Source organism: Artemia sp. Qi Xiang Cuo, chromosome 16 (genome assembly GCF_049724085.1).
Source record: "Artemia sp. Qi Xiang Cuo chromosome 16, ASM4972408v1, whole genome shotgun sequence".
NCBI classification, from domain to species: domain Eukaryota; kingdom Metazoa; phylum Arthropoda; class Branchiopoda; order Anostraca; family Artemiidae; genus Artemia; species Artemia sp. Qi Xiang Cuo.
This window is the reverse complement of record NC_142809.1, coordinates 29,637,807-29,657,217: the sequence shown is the minus strand read 5'-3', so window position 1 is coordinate 29,657,217 and position 19,411 is coordinate 29,637,807. Positions and strand designations below refer to the sequence as shown.

The 19,411-nt window shown below is 34.7% G+C and overlaps 1 protein-coding gene across 3 annotated transcripts in view; it reads left to right on the top strand.

The window, feature by feature from the left end:
• Window positions 1–19,411, top strand: part of Tti1 (Telo2 interacting protein 1) — a 142,456-nt gene that overhangs the window by 69,520 nt on the left and 53,525 nt on the right. For all 3 annotated transcript variants that reach the window (XM_089101993.1, XM_089101991.1, XM_089101992.1), the window contains 4 exons: window positions 1,901–2,056; window positions 7,286–7,468; window positions 11,840–11,982; window positions 17,403–17,645. In XM_089101993.1, the coding sequence (XP_088958119.1) occupies window positions 1,901–2,056; window positions 7,286–7,468; window positions 11,840–11,982; window positions 17,403–17,645 (725 nt within the window). The remainder of the gene's footprint in view (window positions 1–1,900; window positions 2,057–7,285; window positions 7,469–11,839; window positions 11,983–17,402; window positions 17,646–19,411) is intronic.

The following is a 19,411-nucleotide window of genomic DNA, read 5'->3' as shown; positions in this document are numbered from 1 at the left end:
TCCCGATTCTTGAAACACGTACCAACCAATTGGTTAACAATAGACCTGCCGCTTCGAGGCTAAGGGAACAGATGGCAGCTCTGTCTGAGTACTTCGTTGTCTAAATTTTAAAGAAAAACCCTAGTCTTATGAAATCAAATGCGTACAAAGAGATCACCCAGCTAAAAGAGATCACCCAGCTAATAAAACAACCAACCATGAAAGCAGAGTGTCAGTTTGTTGTTGATATTTTGAATCTCTTAACACGTTTCACAGACAATTTTCAACGGGAAGAGCCTCTAGTGCATGAACTCTATATGGAGCTGAATCTGCTGGTCTTCACATTGACTGGACGAGTCTTGAAAACAAAAGTGACCAAAGAGCTTAAGAATGAACTAACGCTTCAGCCATTCGAAGATGAAAAGAACTTTGTGCCACTGCTACAGACAATTGTGAGTACAAGATTTTCGACTGTCTCGAGTCAGTAGACGAACTTCCAAAACGCTCGTTCATGCAGCGTGTTCAGAAGCATTATTCTGTGGCTGCTAGATATGTCCTTGAGCAAATACTCGGCGGAGATTTTTGCAGTTGTTGAAAGTATTAACTTTTCTGCATTCCAATGAAGCTTCAATGCCAGTCTTTCCTCAGAGTTTATTACATGCTGCCAGGAAGTTACCCATTGTGACGCAAAAGGACATGCAAGTTGACGAGTTTAAGGTAGTCCTGTTTCAAGAGGAAGGATCGAAGACAAGTGGAACAGCGTGATTCAGGGAGGAAATATCCAAACATGTCTGAAGTCATAAAAAAAGCTTTGACCATTACACGGGGGTCTGCCAGTATTGAGCGGGGCTTCTCCCTTTCCGGGCGGGTTCTCAACAAAGAAAGAGCTTTGATGAATGAGCGAACTTTGAATGCAAAACTATTTGTGATAGGTGGGTTGGGCAGATTTGGAGGACGTGCGCAAAATGTTGCTGTTACCGAAGACTTGATAAAACTAGCCAAATCTGCTAGAAAAGCTATGATTTGTACATACAGCGGAAGAAGCCTTGAAAGAAAAAAACTGAGAAAGAGCAGCAGGATTTGGAGGCAAAAGAACGGCTGAGAGATCTACAGTTTGCTGAAACTTCTTTGAAAAGACAAACGAAAGAGACTCTGGAAAAATTTCTCAAAGAATAAAAAGAAGCGTTTGGTTCCAAGGAATAGGCTGCAGACGTGTTGCTGAAGGAAGCTCATAACTGGCTGAAAAAGGTCTTTGAAAAGAAGGATATGGTCGAGATACAGCTAGCGCAGGCCATGATAGATGGGACAGTGTTGATGGGTAATGAACAAAAAGGTAGCTGCTACTCTTAAGATTGAAACCGCCCAGCAGCAGTTAGAGTCAAAAAAAGAATTGCTGATCACATCTCTGTTCCTACAGAAGGCAGTGCAAAAAAGGGGAAAAAAATAGGTTGTGTGTTCTTGTTACTGTACTCTTATCTCTTTTATCATATATTTGAATCTGTTTTTTCTTGTATTCGAAAGTAAAGCGTTCAGAAAAAAAAATTTAAGGAAGAAGCTCCTTCTATGACATGATGATTCTCAGGTGGTCTGTTTCTTAATTATCACTTGGCCTCTGATCATAGAGAGATGTCTGCAAATGATCATTCGCATTTGTTTTCCTTAGTCAAGTGTCATTTAGTGTTGTATCACTGCTTTGTCTTTCAAAAGCTTTCTGAAAGTTGAGTTTTGAGGTCCATTTTGCGTCCAGAATGGTCCCTAGAGAGGCTCCTTTTTTAACTAAAAAGAGGTCCCTAAGTCCTTGTATTTTACCACTTGAACCTGTGGTAGCCCTGGGATCCAGTCCTACTGACACATAATTTATTGTTGCATTCGATGAATTTAAATATTGAAGGCTTTAAAGTGAAACATATAATACTTTCAGGTACTAGTAAGCAGGTGGCAGAACTGAGGCTTCTTTATGGGTATCTCCAACTTCTCAAGGAAGAAAAAATAGATGTAATGGTTACGAAGCATTTACTTCAAACTTTGGTGAGCATGGCTGAATTAGAAACCACTAATGCTGTTCAGTCTGTTACAGGTAATTGAACAGTTTAAATTCCGTTTGTTGTATCTCAAATCCATTTTGGCCAAAAAGTGGCAAGTAGTTTTTTGTTAGAATTGTCGCTTTGTGGGTATTTACTGTCATATATATGTTGAGAAAATTCATAAGTTCTAGTATTAACGATGATATTTTGTCATTGTTGTTTGAATTAGGTCATGATGAAAAATAAAAAATAAAAATATGTACGCTGTGAGAGCTATTAAATAATAGTTTGAGATTTCACCCGTATTTTAGCTATATTGAAATTAACAATTTCGTGTGCACGGTTTGCGACATTGGTTTACAGATTGTCAAGATATTGAATATATATACAATGACTGTTTCAATAACTTTTTCATAAGGACTGTGAGCGTTGCTCTCTTCACCGTCGAAAATTTTCAGTTGCGTCCTATTATTTAACGATATACAACTATCTGATATTTTATCGGCAGGTATTTAACAGTAAAATAGTAGACTTGGTATCCATCTTTGGTGGTGCTTTTGCTTCTTTTTTGTTCTCACGAGGCTTTAGAAAGAATCCTCTGTGCTGCTGCTCATTTGCTTAGTTCTTAAGGTTTTTTTGCCCGCAAATGAGTGAAATCGTACGCTTATGACCCTGGGACACATCTAAACTGGAGTTTTAAAATCCCCTTGAACCAGTTGCGTAATTTTGTCAAGATCTGGGGGGGAGGGGGGGCAAAGTTGGAGCCAATTTTCCCTAATCAAGTAAAAATTAAGGCTACTCGTATGACGGTGAAAAGTTGACAGAATGTTGAGGAGGATTTTGAACTAAATCAAAACACACTAAGCGCATACAGATTGTCAAAAGGGCGTATCTCAAGAATTAATTTTTGTATTAATCTGCAACTTTCGGAGAATACTTAATGGGGACGATCAATTGACAAAAAGGTAATATATGCATATCACTACTAACAGTAATACTACTGCTACTTTTACTTATGCTACTACTGCTACTACTACTACTACTTACTGTAACTACTAGTTCAATTGCAACAACTTGTAAGGCTTAGAGTATTGAGGTGAAAAGGACGTCAAAAGGGTGCCAAAAGCGCAAATCAACAATATTTTTGGAACGGGTTAACGTCTCAAGGTGAAACTTCTGGAGCATCATGAAAGCGATGTTCAACTGACCAAAAGGCAATATGCACATGCTACTACCGCTATTAATACTGCTTCTACTACTACTACTAGTACAACAATAACACTGCAACTACTTCTACTACCACCGAAACTACTGCGATAATACTACTATTAAGGCTTAAGTCTTAGAAAGTAAACTTTTAGAGGATATTGACGGCAAATTCTAACTAACAAAAGACACTATGTGCATTTGGATTGTCAAAATATCTTCAGAATTGATTTGTATATTAAGCTGGAACTCTTAGAGAATACTTAAAGGGGAAGATGATAAATAAAAGTTCAAATAGAGATAAAATCCTTTTAATAGACAGTGTTTCACAAACAGTGATAGAAATTCACAAAAAATACCAAATATTTTGGTCACATATGCAGTGACTGTCATCAGTAGTACTACTACTGATGACGTTTTACTACTGATGGCGGTCACCGCACATTTGACCGAAATATCTGGTATTTTTGTGAATTTCTATCACTGTTTGTGAAACACTGTCTATTAAAAGGATTTTATCCCTATTTGAATTTCTTTTGAAATTCAAAAAAGTGAAAATTTCTTTTGTACGGATGACAACCTGCCATCCGTATGCAGGTTGTCAAAAGGGCATATCAGCAATTTCTTGGGAACAGTTTCGAGTGTGAAATTAAAACTTAACAAGGCTTGTTGTGGGGGATGTTGAACTAACCAAAAAACAATATTTGTTTCATAACACTACTGCTTCTACTCCTACAACTACTACTACTGCTACTGTTATTATTACTGCTACTAAAGCTAAGACAACAGTTATTAACTCTACTCCTACTGTTACTACTATAACTACTGGTGCTACTACTATTACTAATAAACCTAAGGGTATTAAGGTAAAACTTTGGGGAATATTGTAACTGTATTGAAATAAATCGAAACACACTATGCCCACATAGGTTGTCAAGAGAACATATCAGCAAGGCTTCAGGACCGGTTGATGATATTAAGTTAAAAATTTAATCCTGTATTGAAGGGGATGTTGAAAAAAAAGGTGCTATGTGCATACTGCTACTACATACTGCATACTGCTACTACAACTATTACTACTACACAGAATAAGGGTATTAAGGTGAAGCTTTCAAGGAATATTTAGGGGGGTGCCCTGAACTAAATCAAAACGAACTATGATCTTGTAGATTGTCAATAGGGTGACAAAGCAATATCACAATAACGGCTTACATTATTAAGTTAGACCTTTCAGGGTAAATTGTGACAGATTTTGAACTAGCGTAAAGACACTATGTGTATACTTTTGATACTACTTCTACGGTTACTGTAACTAATGACACTTAAGGGCATTAATTTGAAACGTTTAGGTTTTCAATTAAACGAAAAAACTATGCACATGCAAGTATCAAAAGGGCATATAAGCAATATCATAGGCAGCTCTGCTCTATCATGGCTAATAATATCATTGATATTTTAAAGGAGTTAATTTGATTGGAAATTCAAAGTTCTAGTAACCTTTTTAAGAGTCAAAAGTGATTGGAGGGCAATCAGCCCTCTTCTTTAGCTCATAATTTTCCAAACACTTCCAATCAAAATTTAAGATAGCCGTTTTGTTCAGCTTAGCTGAACGGTCTTGTGACTGTATCTTTAGGGCTATTACGTGTCTCAGCCCCCCACAGTTATGCAGTTAGCCCATTATGTTTAAAAACTAAATGTTGCCTTAAGATTAAATAAAAAAGCACTGTGTGTATGCTGATTACCAATAAGACATATCAGCAGTATCCCAGGAATGACTGAAAGTATTATGTTCAAACTTTTGGGGCTACTTCTATTACTATTTCTGCTTTTAAAGTTTATTTCAGTCAAAAGAGTGTATCTAAGATGTCAAAGAGCATAGGTAGATTCTTTTGCGAATGGTATCAAGTTTTATTTTTCAGTTCAACTAGAGGAGGTATATAACTAAATTAAATACTACTATTTGTGTCCAGATTTTTAAAAGGGTGTATGTTGTTAAAAATTGTAGAAAAATTTTCGCCAGCAGATAAATAGCAGGTCAAACTATAAATTCTTAAAGAAAAAACCGAAGAGGTTTAAACTATTATTTTCTTTTTTTCCGAAAGACTATGTCAATATAGAACGAACAGGAATTAATTAAAAAAAATTTTTTTCCAAAAAATAATTTTTTAAAAGAAAATTAAAGAACTCCATTAAACAAAAAAAAAAGCCAAAATAAAATCAAATAATCTACCAAGCGTGAAACTACAACAAATCAGCATCGATAAATAAACGAATCCCAAAACCAACAGAAATTGCAATAAATAACCGAGTTAAACTCAAAACGAGTAGAAATTAACATAAGTTGGGCTCAAAACACCTATGCCTTCCCAAGGCGAGAGCATATTTTGCACTTTACTGATAAAATATAATGTTTTTACTTTTATAACTTTAATAAATCAAATAATATCAATAATTTAAAGAATAAATATCAGTATATGTGTATTAAACTGACAATGCACATTCATTTGTATTTTTTCAGTAAAGTGCGAATTATGTTCTGGCCTTGGAAGGCATAGGGATTTTGAGCCCTTCTCATGTTAATTTCTGCTCGTTTTTAGTTTTATTTGGTCATTTATTGCAATTTCTGTTCCTTTTGGGTTTCATTTATTTATCGATGCTCATTTGTGGTAGTTTTATGCTTGGTAGATTATTTGATTTAATTTTTACTTATTTTTGGTTTAATGGTGTTCTTTACTTTTCTTTGAAAAACTTATTTTGTGGAAAAAGCTTTTTTTTAATTAATACTATTTAAAACTTACCCGTTTCTCGGGATGCTTGAATTACGCAGACTTATCTTAGTTTTGACACGACTTTTGAAGAAACTAAATTTTTGCTGTGAAGAGAAGGGCAAACTGGGATCTGGAGGTGGCAGCTGTCCCCCCCCCCTTTTGCCCCATAGAAAATTACGCCCCTGCCTTGAACCCCTACAAAGAAATGAGATGATTTAGAAATCCTCATAATCTCTACTCACATTCTTAAAATGACCCTTTTTTTTACTTTTCCTTCACTTTACACTATTCTTATCACGACTGTCAAATAAATTGAAATATCTATCTACCTTTCTTCTTCCTTTTAAGCAGTGTATAAATTTTTACCGTGGAAGAGCTTTAATTTTGCTCTATGATCCTTTCCAGAGTAGCTTTTTCCTTTATTCAAATTTACAGCCCATTTCTTGTGTTTTGTTAGCTTCAGTTTATAAATTCTTATGTTTTTTTTTTAAAGACCCCACTGCATTTCCATGACATACAAATAACAGTTCAATAGGGACAAATCCTTTTATTTCAAAGTTAAACAATAAAAAATTCTGGATATTTCGAACACATATACATTGGCCCCAGATGCAGATGTGGATTACTCTTGCCCCAGATGTAACCTAGGCATTGAGGATGTGGCCCATATTCTCGTCGAGTGCCAGCAACTATCTCTTTTAAGGGGAAAGTATTTTGAGGGTGGTAACTTAGAGTTCCCGGGGATCCTGAAGACGACTGTAAAAAGGACAATAGGCAGTTATGTAGATATGTAAATGAGGCGTTGACATCAATGAGTGAAACTTGATATTTATGTTATTTATCTTGTAGAGTGTATTTAAGAATACTGTGCTGTATGGCCTGTTTTTTGGCTTATAATAAATTATTATTATCTATACAGTATCCGTCTTTAGCCAGAGGCGTAGCTCCAGCAGTTTTATTAAGAGGGGTTGGCAAGACGGGTTCATATCAAGATAGTCAAGGGACATGGGCTATAAAATGATTTTTTCTTCCAAATTATTGGGAGGGGGGGCATCCCCAACTCGAAGGTACCTACATTACTGCTATTGTGGTGAATTAAAGGCTTTAAGTTTGTTCCAAATTAGTGCATTAGATATCTAAATAAGTTGAGGTGAAAAATCGTAATCTACCCAAAATCACTCTCCAACAATTAAATGACTTTCTGATAAGGAATTCTGACTGTAACCTCAATTAAAAGTATGTGAAATTCGGAAAATACAATTAAAATATGACATTGTCCCCTGTGTACTGATGCTTACCTTTTTTCAGACTGGCCAATAGGTTTTCGTTATTTAATTGACGCCTCTTCTATTGAAATATTTAAGCAAATATGTGCCCACAGTGGTCAAAACGCAAGTCTCTCCTCAATTATAGAAACATTGGATGGATTCCTTCGCGACCCGTTTGTGTCAAAAGAAAGTACGCTCCTTGTTCGACTGCATTGCTTACAAGGTCAGTTACAAATGCTCATATATATATTTTTTTTATTTCACAATATTATGGAAACAGCATCATGCCCTAAAGAACCCTGACCCGAGATAACTAGGTTTTAAGACAAATTTGATGTTTGGTTCAACGTTCTCATCGTAGTTATTAGTACCATTTGACCGAAAAGTTGAACGCCAAATATACTGGCGTAGTCAGAGTCGAACAATTTAGTCTGAAAAGAAATATCTTAAATTTATTTTACATTGTTATGTAATGCTGGATTGAATTTGTTCGCATGTCCTTGTCTAAAATAGTTTTATACGCTTTATATATTTTTTTTTATTATCAGAAATGCCAAAACCACCAATAACAAAAAAGCGGTACATTCTGCAAAAAAGAATTAATAATAAGAAAAAATCACGACTAAAAAACTAAACATATTTTGCGTAAACAATGAAGCTTCCAGAATGAAGAAGCATCGCTCTCACTTCTCACCCGGCCCACACAATTCCCCACGCCCTGAATCCTCACCAGCCCCAGTCTTCGCTAGTCGAAATTGAAAAGTAATTTCACGCTTTCTGGCCTCGTCCAAAGTTTTCAAATTTTATCTAGATTTTGTCTAAATTGTCGATTTTTCCGGTAGCTAATTGACTATTTGCAGACTAAAATTACAACCTGATTGTCATGAACAAAACACAGTGAACACGTATTTCACAAAGGGTATTTGATTTCCGCTAAAGCTGGTATTAAAGGGTTTTAAAGTCATTGATTTCAAATATGAGGCTGAAGTCGCAGTTCACGCCTTGTAAAACAAAGCATAGTATGCAGCTAGTGCTCTGCTCAAGGCTCAATCCCTTGAAATTAACATCAAATGAAATTAACTAATTTTACAACCGACGTTCAATCTCCGCTGCTAATAGTATGGAAACAATTAGGAGTTTTTTAAATGTTAATATTAAAAACGATTTTTTTTTTTACCTTTAAATAAGATTAAAGAATGATGTTAAAACCCGAAACGAACAGAGATTGTTCTAAATAGGAAGAGGGCTGCCATCCCCTTGTTCTTTACGCTAAAGTTTAATCATTCCCTCTTGAAAACATCTTAGAGTGCGATAAATATAACCACTAGATAATTGCAAGTATTTTATGTACCAAATGCTTTTCAAATTATTCGAACTTATAATTGTATTATGCAAAGCAACTGCAACTAAATTAAACCTATCGTTTTCGAAGCACATTGATAAAAAAAAGTTTAGCTTCATATCCAATCTTTTTTGTGGTAGAGCATTCATTCTTCAAGACTAGTCACATAGAAGTCAAATTTGGGTTAAAGGGTGGGGATTTGAGGGGTACTGGAGCCCCCCTCATACTTAAACCAATTTACTGTTTTTTTTTTAAGTTTTAACACCGCTCTTCCTCTTATTTCATTTGTGTTTTTGGAGCGGTTATTCTTGAATCAGTGAAAAAAAAAATCAGTTTAAAGAGCGGGGGGGGGGGCTACTAATCAGGTAAGTGAGACTCTCCACTTCATCGATTTTGTTGCTACCTAAAAATCTCTCTTCACCCTTATTTATTCTTAGTTGACGCTGCTTAGTCCTGCAAACATAAACTTTATTATCTTGTCTTGTACCCTGAATCTTAAAACCTCCAGTAACTTTTTTTTTATTTCGCTAGCATTTTTACCTTTGATATTCAAATCAACTTCATAATTTAGGTCTAGAGGAGTTTTACCTGCCCATTTTATACTATGTCCTCCTTGTAGCCTTTGCCGTGTTCCTTAGGACGAGGCCCACTTAAATAATTAAGATAAACGGGGACAGAACACAATCCTGTTTAACTCCTGATTCTGCATAAAAGAACGACTAACCATACCTCAGACCTCCACTGTAGCAATGTTCTTCCTGTATATAGCACAAATCACTTCAATGTACTTATCTGGTATGTCATACAATGATAGGACTTGCAAGGATGGCCTTTTCACTTGCAAATTTGTAACGCATCATCTCCTCTTCCAAAAATCACACTATTGTTCTCTTTAAACTTATCAGCAGCATCGTTTAGTCTGATAAGTATTGCCATGCTAAGTAATTTGCTTCTTATAGAAATTTAACTAATGCCTCTATAATTACTATACTGTTCTTACTTACCCTTATTACCTTTATTTTAAAAGGGCTTGATTAAGGCTTTCCTAAAACAAGATTTTTCCCCATTTTTTAAAATCAAATTCGTAACCTTCAATATCTCATCTCCAACTTCGCATCAAGCATATTTCAGAAACTCGTTTACCCCTCTATCAACACCTGATGCCTTATCTTTTTATCCCTTTAGTCAAAAAGACTAGTTACAAAAAAGTAAGCTTTAGGTTGAAGGGCGAGGGTTTGAGGTCTCTAACTCCTCCTCAGAAATTCAATTTTCTAATACACTTTTCTTATCACTAATTGAGGCCTCATTCACATTTTTAATTGGGACAAGTTCAGACTGACTACTTCCTCTCTGTTTTTTACCGTGTCGATGCTGAATCTTTATATTTTGCCGTAAGGCTGCATCATTTATATCCTGAACAATTTTATTCATAGTCTCCATTTCATATCTTTATTAATTCACGCTTTACTGGCTTCTCTACTTCCCTTACTTTTGTAATCCTATTCTTACTTTCTTATCTTACTTCTTTTTTCCTAATATTATTTTTTAAGATCTGTCACTGCAAGCATTCTATTCGAACTCTTTTTCTCTTCTACTAAGCTTAAAGTGATTTCGCTGGTATTCCTAGCTGTTTCACTAATTTTCCTCACTAAGACATCGTCTGTTACTTTGCCAACTATTTTCTTATCATCCCATCCATCTTCTGAATTGTCATATCCTAATTTCTCCAGTTTCGTTTCCAACAGTTCATTGAGTATTTCTCTCAAATTCTTCTGGAGCCTATCGACGTCGTAACAACCCGGAAGGTAGTTACTTCTTCCTATTTTTAAGCTTTAAATTCAACTCTAGACACTACTACAAGGCGTGTTTTTAATTAAGGTCCCTTTGAACATAAGTACGCAACGGCACACTTGGCAACTATGCTGTTAAATAGAGTAAAGTATCTACTTTTTAAAAATAAATTAACTTTTTTTTAAATAATCATTCGTTGTGTACTTATGATCAAACGGACCTTAATTAAAAAAAACACGCCTCGTATATAGTGATCTTTTATAGCAACATCAATAACCGCACGCCTAATAACGACAGTATTCTGCAGTTTTTCTTTGATTTTGACTTGAAGTCGATTTAAGTTTGAGTGTATTCGATTTTAATTCGATTTTTTTCTTCGGAAATTGAAGGAAAAATCGTTCGCCAGATTTTGATTTATGATCTTCTTTTTCTTCTTTGATTATTTTTAAACGCTAATGCATGATCTCTATTCAATTCCATGTCTTGCAGCAGCTAGGATTAAATCCTGAGCCCCGTGTTTCCAAGTAGAGGTTGATCTAATGTGTCAACATACGGTTTTGATTTGTAATAAAATAATCAATCAGGTCAGCCGTCTTCTCACCCTGAGAGCATCATTTCAACTCCTGGGCTATTTCGTCACCAACTATCGTATTGGTTATATATAGATTATTGTGTTTACTAAATTATAGCATTCTGTTATCATTGCTAATTTTCTTTCTGTTGCCTAAGCCAGAATGCCATCATTCCCTGTTTGTACCAGCCTTGGTTTTCTCCTAGTAAAATTGCCATATTTCTATCTGGGATCTTGTACATTTGTTTCTGCAACTATATTTACAGTTCTTCACAATTATTTCTCTATCCTTCAGTTTGTTCTACAGGATCATATACCACTATATACAGCTTGCACTTTTTGGTCATACAGTAAGCGACTAAAATTGTATTATTAATATTTTCCCAACCTAACCAAGACTTTGAAACTTTCTTAGCCATCATGAATCAGAATTCCTGCCTATATATCTCATCCATCCAACCTTAATAAATGAATTCTTATCAGCCTAATTTTGTGTTTCCTACTCCCCCCCCCAGTTTTTTTACACTCGGGATAATTTAACCAGTTAACGGGTTTTAAATGTGTGTTTGCTATTTCATGGCTCTCTGACATGATGGCACTGCGACTAACTTGTAGTATTAATCGTAGTAGCAGTAATATATTTTTAGTGTGAACGTATTTTATATTTAAAGTTAAATGCTTTAAATTATAGTTTATAGAACAGTCTTCAAACTTTCTAGATTTTGTTGTATTAATTGAATTCAATGTTTGTTAAACTGTTATGTTATTTTCTGTTGTATGTGTTGTATAATTCTAAATGTACATAAAAAGCAGCTTTTAATTGTTGTTTTTTCTGTTTTTGCCTCACATTCTCTTACTATTTTTGTTCTTTACCAAGTAGATTTTTATAGGTTTGAAACTCAACGAGCTTAATACAGACGATATTGAAATCAATTACACCCGTAATTTAGTAGAAGAGGTTTTAGCCAATTTGAAGCCAGAATCTTCAAAAGAGGTATCAACCATGCGTGACATTAGCTTCAGCTCACTTAAAGTATGTATTTTTCCAGACCAGTTTCAACCTTTTTTTTTCATTTATCATTTGAATCATGTGATTAATTATACCGTGATAAATAATAAAAAGATGATGTGAAAGAATATAGCTGGCAATTAGGAACAATAAATAACAATTCGAGGCCCAGATTGTGGTTAGGGATATTCCGTCGTCGTAAGCAGTTTCAAAGTTCCTGCTTTGCGAGAAAAGGGAAGCAGTAGCATACAAGAGATAATAATTTGCCTACTGTTAAAGTAGGACCCGTGGCATGATGTGCACAAATCAAAATATGAAAAAGAACTGGGTAACATTCTAACCCGGTACCATCTCCCACCTTTTCCCCCCAGGGTCGGCCTTGCTGTGAACCACCAAAGATTGGCTATATTTCTTTTTTTATTTTTCGTATCATAGGCAGCGCAATAGCGCTGCCTAAATAAAGAACGATGTTGGCACAATGTATTATTCATATATTTTTTTCTTTAGACCAGGGCACTTCGTATAGAAGGAGTTGTCGTAGAAACTTCAAAAAGGGCTCAATCGATTGGAAAATGGAGTAGCTTGTGCCTTTTTAATAGCTGAAAGTGATTGGAAGGAAATTAACTCCCCTTTCACACTCACCATTTTCACAAACACATCCACTAAAAATTTTGAGATAGGAATTTTGTTCAACGTAGTTGATTTCCAGATAGAAATTATGTTTTTGAGGAGGACACTCCCCCACAACCCTCAGGGCAAGGGTTGTAAGTTATGTAAATACATTCTTAGACCACACTGGCTATACATGACAAATGAAACTCAGAGAGGAAAGAAAATAACAAAATGAAAAATAAAATAAAAAAAGGTGAAAAAATGAGGATTTTGTCAGCCTGTTGAAAACCATGAAGAAGAATTTACGACAGTTTAATTTTGAAGGACTCAATCAATATTTTCACCCGGTATAAATTAAAAGAACCTATTTGCATATCTAATGAAAACTGAAACAGTAGACCAGCTTAAAATATTGCAAGGCAAAAGGTTTTTGCTCTATCATCTTGGTAAATTCTTTTTCATTGATTCCTGCCTGGTTGTTATTTAATGTGTGTTCTGTCTTTGTCAGGTAAACTTCGAAAGGTTAGATTTTTTTTTTTTTTTTTTTTTTTTTTTTTTTTTTTTTTTTTTTTTTTTTTGCACTGAGGACGACTTGGCGGAGGTCCTTGTCGAAATATTTGCTTATTTGTTCTTCTTCATGGTTTTCCACAAAATCCTCGTTTTTTCATCTTTTTTTATTTTATTTTTCATTTTGTTATTTTCTTTCCTCTCTGAGTTTCATTTGTAAGTTATGCCCTGGGGGCATGTAAGATTTGTATACAAAGCGCTGTCGTAGAAACTTCAAAAAAAGCTCATTCGATTGGAAATTCTAAAAACTAGTGCCCTTTGTAATAGTCGAAAGTGATTGGAGGGCAAGTAACCCCCCTCTCACGCCCACCTTTTCCCCAAACACATCCAATCAAAATTTTGAGATAGCTATTTTGTTCAACGTAGTTGAAAGTTCTGAAAATTAGTTCTTTGAGGATGACAACCCCCCCCCCACGGCCCTTAGGACAAGGGTTGTAAGTTATGCCCTGGGGGCATATAAGATTTTCAAAGAAAGCGTTGTCAACTTCAAAATTGGCTTATTCGATTGGAAATTGAAATGGCTAGTACTCTTTTTAATAGTCGAAAGTAATTGGAGGGCAACTAACCCCCCTCTCACCCCACCTTTTCCCTAAACACATACAATCAAAATTTTTAGACAGCCATTTTGTTCAACGTAGTTGATAGTTCTGAAAATTAGGTCTTTGAGGATGACAACCCCCCCCCCCAAGGCCCTCAGGACAAGGGTTATAAGTTATGCACTGGGGGCGTATAAGATTCTTAAACAAAGCGTTGTCCCCCTCAATTAGCCCCCCTCTCACGCCCACCATTTCCCCAAACACAAACAATCAAAACTTTGAGATAGCCATTTTTTTCAATGTAGTTAAAAGTTCTGGAAATTAGGTCTTTGAGAATGACAACCCTCCCACAGCCCTCAGGGCAATGGTTGTAAGTTATTCACTGGAGAAGTTTGAAGTTTTTATAGATAGAGTTATCCTAGAAACCTCGAAAACGACTTAATTAATTGAAAATTAAAAGGACTGCTACCCTTTTTAATAGTCTAAAGTAATTAAAGAACAATTAACCCCCCTCTCACGCCCACCATTTCTCCAAACATATCCAACCAAAATTTTGATATATTCGTTTTGTTCAACGTAGTTGAAAGTTCTGGAAATTAGGTCTTTGAGGATGACAACCCCCCACCCCAAGGCCCTCAGGGCAAGGGTTGTAAGTTGTGCCTTGGGGGCATATATGGTGTTTATAGAAAGTTTTGTCGTAGAAACTTCAAAAAGGGCTCATTTGATCCGAAATTGAAAGGGCTAGTGCCCTTTTTAACAGTCGAAAGTGAATGGAGAGCAACTAACCCCCTCTCACTTCCACCATTTCCCTAAACACATTCAATCAAAGTTTTGAGATAGCCATTTTGTTCAAAGTAGTTGAAAGTTCTGGAAATTATGTATTTAACGATTAAAAAGCCTCGAGAACCCCCAGGGCAAAGATTTAAGATACACCCTGGAGACATATAAAGTTTTTATAGATAGCGTTGTCGTAGAAACTTCATAATGGGCTCATTCAATTGGAAATTGAGAGGGCTGGTGCTCTTTTTAATAGTCGAAAGTGATTGGAGGGTAACTAACCCCCCTCTCACGCTCACCATTTCTCCTAATACATCCAATTAAAATTTTCAGTTAGCCATTTTGTTCAACTTAGTTGAAAGGTCTGGAAATTATTTCTTTGAGGATGACAACCCTTCCCCCATCGCCCTCAGGACAAGGGTCGTAAGCTATGCCTTTGGGGCATTTAACGTTTTCATAGAAGCTCCAAAAAGGGCTCATTTGATTGAAAATTGAGAGGACTAGTGCCTTTTTATCAGTCGAAAGTGATCAGAGGGCAAATGTCTCCTTCCAAGCCTATCATTTCCTCAAACACTTCCAATCAAAATTTCAATATAGCCATTTTTTTAAGTCTATCAGAAAGGTCTTAAAACTATGTCTTTGAGGATAACAAATCCCCCCAGCCCTCAGGGCAAGGGTTGTAAGTTTTGCCCTGGCGAAATAGGGTTTTTATATAAAGTGTGATGATATTAGCTTCAAAGGGGGCTCATTGGAATGGTAATCAGACGCTTTAGTGCCCTTTTTAAGAGTCAAAGTGATCAGAGGGCAGCTACCCTCTCCCCCCTACGCACACATCATATTGTCCCGAAATGCGTCTTATAGAAATTTTGAGATAGCCATTCTATTCAAAATAGTCTAAATATCATTTAACAAGGCTTTTGGAGGTTGAAACAAACCCCAGAGATTAGGGGCAAGGGTTTGAAGTTATGCCCAGGGAGTATTAAAGGTTTTTTGTGGAAGGGATGGTTGTTTAACTTCAGAAGAGTAATTCTTTCTCCCTGAAAAAGACTATGTCAATATAAAACGAACAGAAATTAATCAAAAACTGCACAAAATAAGTTTTTCAAAAAAAAAGGTAAAGAACTCCATTAAACCAAAAATAGAATCAAATTATCTACCAAGCATACAACTACCACAAATCAGTATTAGTAAATAAATAAAAAAAAAAAAAAAAAAAAACAAACAGAAATTAAAATAAGTCAAACTCAAAACGAGCAGAAATTAATTTGAGTAGGGTTCTAAACCGTATGATTTCTAAGAGCCAGAATGTAATTTTTACTTTACTGAAAAAAATTCTTTTAAATGTTTTAACTTTTATAACATTAAGAAATCAAAAATTAATTAAGATTTTAAGGAATAAATATCAGCATATGTATATTAAACAGACAATGCACGTTTTTTTCAGTAAATTCATTTGATTTTTTTTCATTTGATTTTGATGAAAGTACAAAAAGAACTTTAGCGTAAAGAGCGATTTCATGACTAGGGGATCAACCCAATCATATACGTAATAATTTCTGTTCAATAATAATTTATTATTACTACTATTTTATTATATAACAGAAATAATCATTTCTGTTCGTAATAATTTCTGTACAAATTATGTTCTGGCTCTTAGAAATCATAGGGTTTAGAACCCTACTCAGATTAAATTCTACTCGTTTTGAGTTTGACTTATTTTAATTTATGTTTGTTTTGGGTTTCATTTATTTATTAATACTGATTTTTGGTAGTTGTATGCTTGGGAGATTATTTGATTCTATTTTGTTCATTTTTGGTTTAATGTAGTTCTTTGCTTTTTTTTGAAAAACTTATTTTGTGCAAAAAGTTTTTTGATTAATAAACAGAAATAGGCATTTAGGCATCTTACTATGTTCGATATTTAATTCTATAGGTGTGCAAGTTTTATTTGGACAGTGTTTAAATATGTTTATGGATTTTTAATAGTTCAATTTTGTTTGCTTGGCTTTGTTTTTGTTGTGTTTATTAATCTGTTTGAGATGTTTTCTTTGTTCCATCGTGGCATTTAATATATTTAATGTTCTGCTTAAGGAACGCTGTGTCTTTTTTAATCTGTTGTATTGAGATATGTTTGTTTGAGTTTGTCTACCTATTTTTATGGTTTACAGTTTTAAAATACTCCTAGTAAGCTCTATGAACCTCTTGAGGTTAGCATGACCTATGAAAAAAAAAAAAAAAAAAAAAAAAAAAAAAAAAAAAAAAAGAGAGAGAAAACCAGGATAGTCTCAGCCAGTGGAACAACATAAAGAGAAAATAAGCAAATATTTCGACAAGGACCTCCGCCAAGTCGTCCTCAGTGCCAAAACGAAAAAAAACAATATTTGTCGAAATGTTTGCCTTTTTCTCTTCTTGCTGTTCCACTGGCTGACACTACCTTCGTTTTTTCTCTGTTTGTTTTTTTTTTTTTTTTAATTTTTATTTTTTTCTCTTCTTTGTTTCATAGGTCATGTATAGCCAGTATGGTCTTAGAATGTATTATGTGGTTACCGTATTTATGATGGGATCAAGAGAAAGCTCTAAAATAAATCCAAAAGAAGAAAAGGTTTACGCAATGACATATAAAAGCCTTGACTATTCTCATAAACGATAATGCAATCATGTAAATATTTGTATAATAATTGGATTGTCGTTATTTAAGCAATTTTAACTAAGAGGCTTTGAATAATTAATAAAACTTGAGTAATGTTCGAAAAACATTATCTGTTTCCTGTCCATGAAAGCTGTCTAAAATGGAAAACTATTCCTTGCAAAATGGCTCTTATAGAATTTAAAATTTATGTTTTTACGTTTTGACTTCAAACCGATAGTATTTCAGGTATTTTCATTTTGAATAATATTGTTGTCGGATAAGTTTAATTTATGAGTTGGTTTTTTATTCTCTTTGGATTACAGTCGTGTGTTCTTCTTTTGACTCTTGGTGCCCTATCAAATGCTCTTGGTAAGAAATTTCAACCCTTTTTAATTCGAACCCTCTACCCGGTTTTGAGTGCCGCTGGCAGAAAAGAGGAGAGAACGTTCAACGCTGAGTATATATCAAAGTCAGCAATAAAAGTATTGCATATCTTTGCAGAATCCACTGGGCAGTGCAGTTTGCCACAATTTTTGAAGGAAAACTCAGACTATATAGTTTCACAGGTATTTTAATGCACGATTAGTTATTACTATTATCAGTGATTATTCTTAATTATTGTTACAATTTACGATCGAATTACTATCTAATTAGTACTATTGCCTAACCTAAATATTATGTAACTAATTATCTAAACACTAATTATCTAACTATTTATTGCTTAATATATACCCAATTAATGTTGGAACCTATTGGACGACTGGCATAGAACAGAAAAAAACGTATCGTATGCTACTTTGGGCCGACCAGTCGAAAAAATGTTTTGCCCTCTTTCCCCAACAAATGGTACATGCTCTTAAACCCCCTCCCCCAAAAACAATCCTAAAAATTTCTCCTTGATCCCCCAGCTGATATACAAAGAACGGTAGATTTACTGTTTAATGATACCTGTTGTACCTGCTGACGAATCCAGGCATCTGTTGTATAACTCACACGGTTGTTTTCAGAACTGTGGAATAATTATTCTTAAAGATATTTTAGTTCAATGGAAAATGGCTGTATATCGTTAAATTTTGTTCAAATATTTAATTTTTTATTGTTGATGATGAAGAGGAAACGGGGAGACTCGTCGAAGCTAATCTAAAATTAGTGCTTATCTTGCATAAAGTCGGCAAGGATGTGAGCTGGAATTCTTTCAAAATCACAGGTAATTTTAAGCTACATCTCAGGACTTTTTTTTTAAAATATGGAATTTCAACAAAACCTAGATTGAACTAAATCTGGATTGCAAAATGAAGAGATAAACAGAGGCAAATATATGTACACTAGTTTTTCATTCAATTAACTTTTTATCAATTTACTACATGTTAACAAATAAATAAATCCATTTTAATGAGAATTAATATACCACAGAAAAACCTAGAGCTATTGGTTTGAAAATTGAGATGTGTGAGAATCTTGGGCCAGACGCAAGTCGGGATTGCCCTAAATTACGCTTGTTTTGACTATTCGTACTGGAAAACCGTCGTTTTCTCTGGTAATTTGTGTCTGCCGAGAAAAATCACCTTAGGTGGTGTTTCAAAAATTTGGCTTGAGGCGCCTTGGACCGTTCCGGATTGGGAAATTTTTGAAGATTAAGATATTTAAAAGTTTGTTTTTTGTTTATTTTATTGACTACTGATGTATTGTGTATGTTCGGAGCTCTGAAGTTGGGTTTTAGTGGCTTCAAAGACCATCAAGCAACATTTGACCTGGAAACCACAATTATAAAATGTATGCTTCCCTTTTTTTATATTTTGCGATGATGTCTATTTAGTCAACAGTATTAAAAAACCCATTAATTCAAACCATCGTTTTTCGATGGTTACCGATGGACATTGAAAGTCATTTGTGAATATATTAGGCTGTATACCGTGTCTTTTCTTTTTCTTTTATGACGCTCATTTTCCAATTTTAAACTAATTTTGACGTCTGGTGAAAATTAAAAAAATATTTATAATTTTGAAAAGAACTAAATTTTCAAGTTTGGTGAAAATTATTTTTTTTTTTGTAATTTTGACTGGTGGAAAATTATGGGCCGGAGAGTTTTGTGCTAGGAAGATATGTGCGTGAAGAGCTGTGGAATGGGATTCACCAGTGTGAGGATTTCTGCGGCAAAAAAGTTGTTCAGATAGAGTTTTGTGGGTAGCCAAGTGTTCGGGGGGGAGTTTTGTGGAGAGCTGTGTGGCCACCTTCTGAGATAATATAGACTTTACATAGATATTTCTTAACTTTACCTTAAATCAGCAGGGCGTAATAGGCTTCTCAAGCAATGTTTCGCATTTATTTTTAA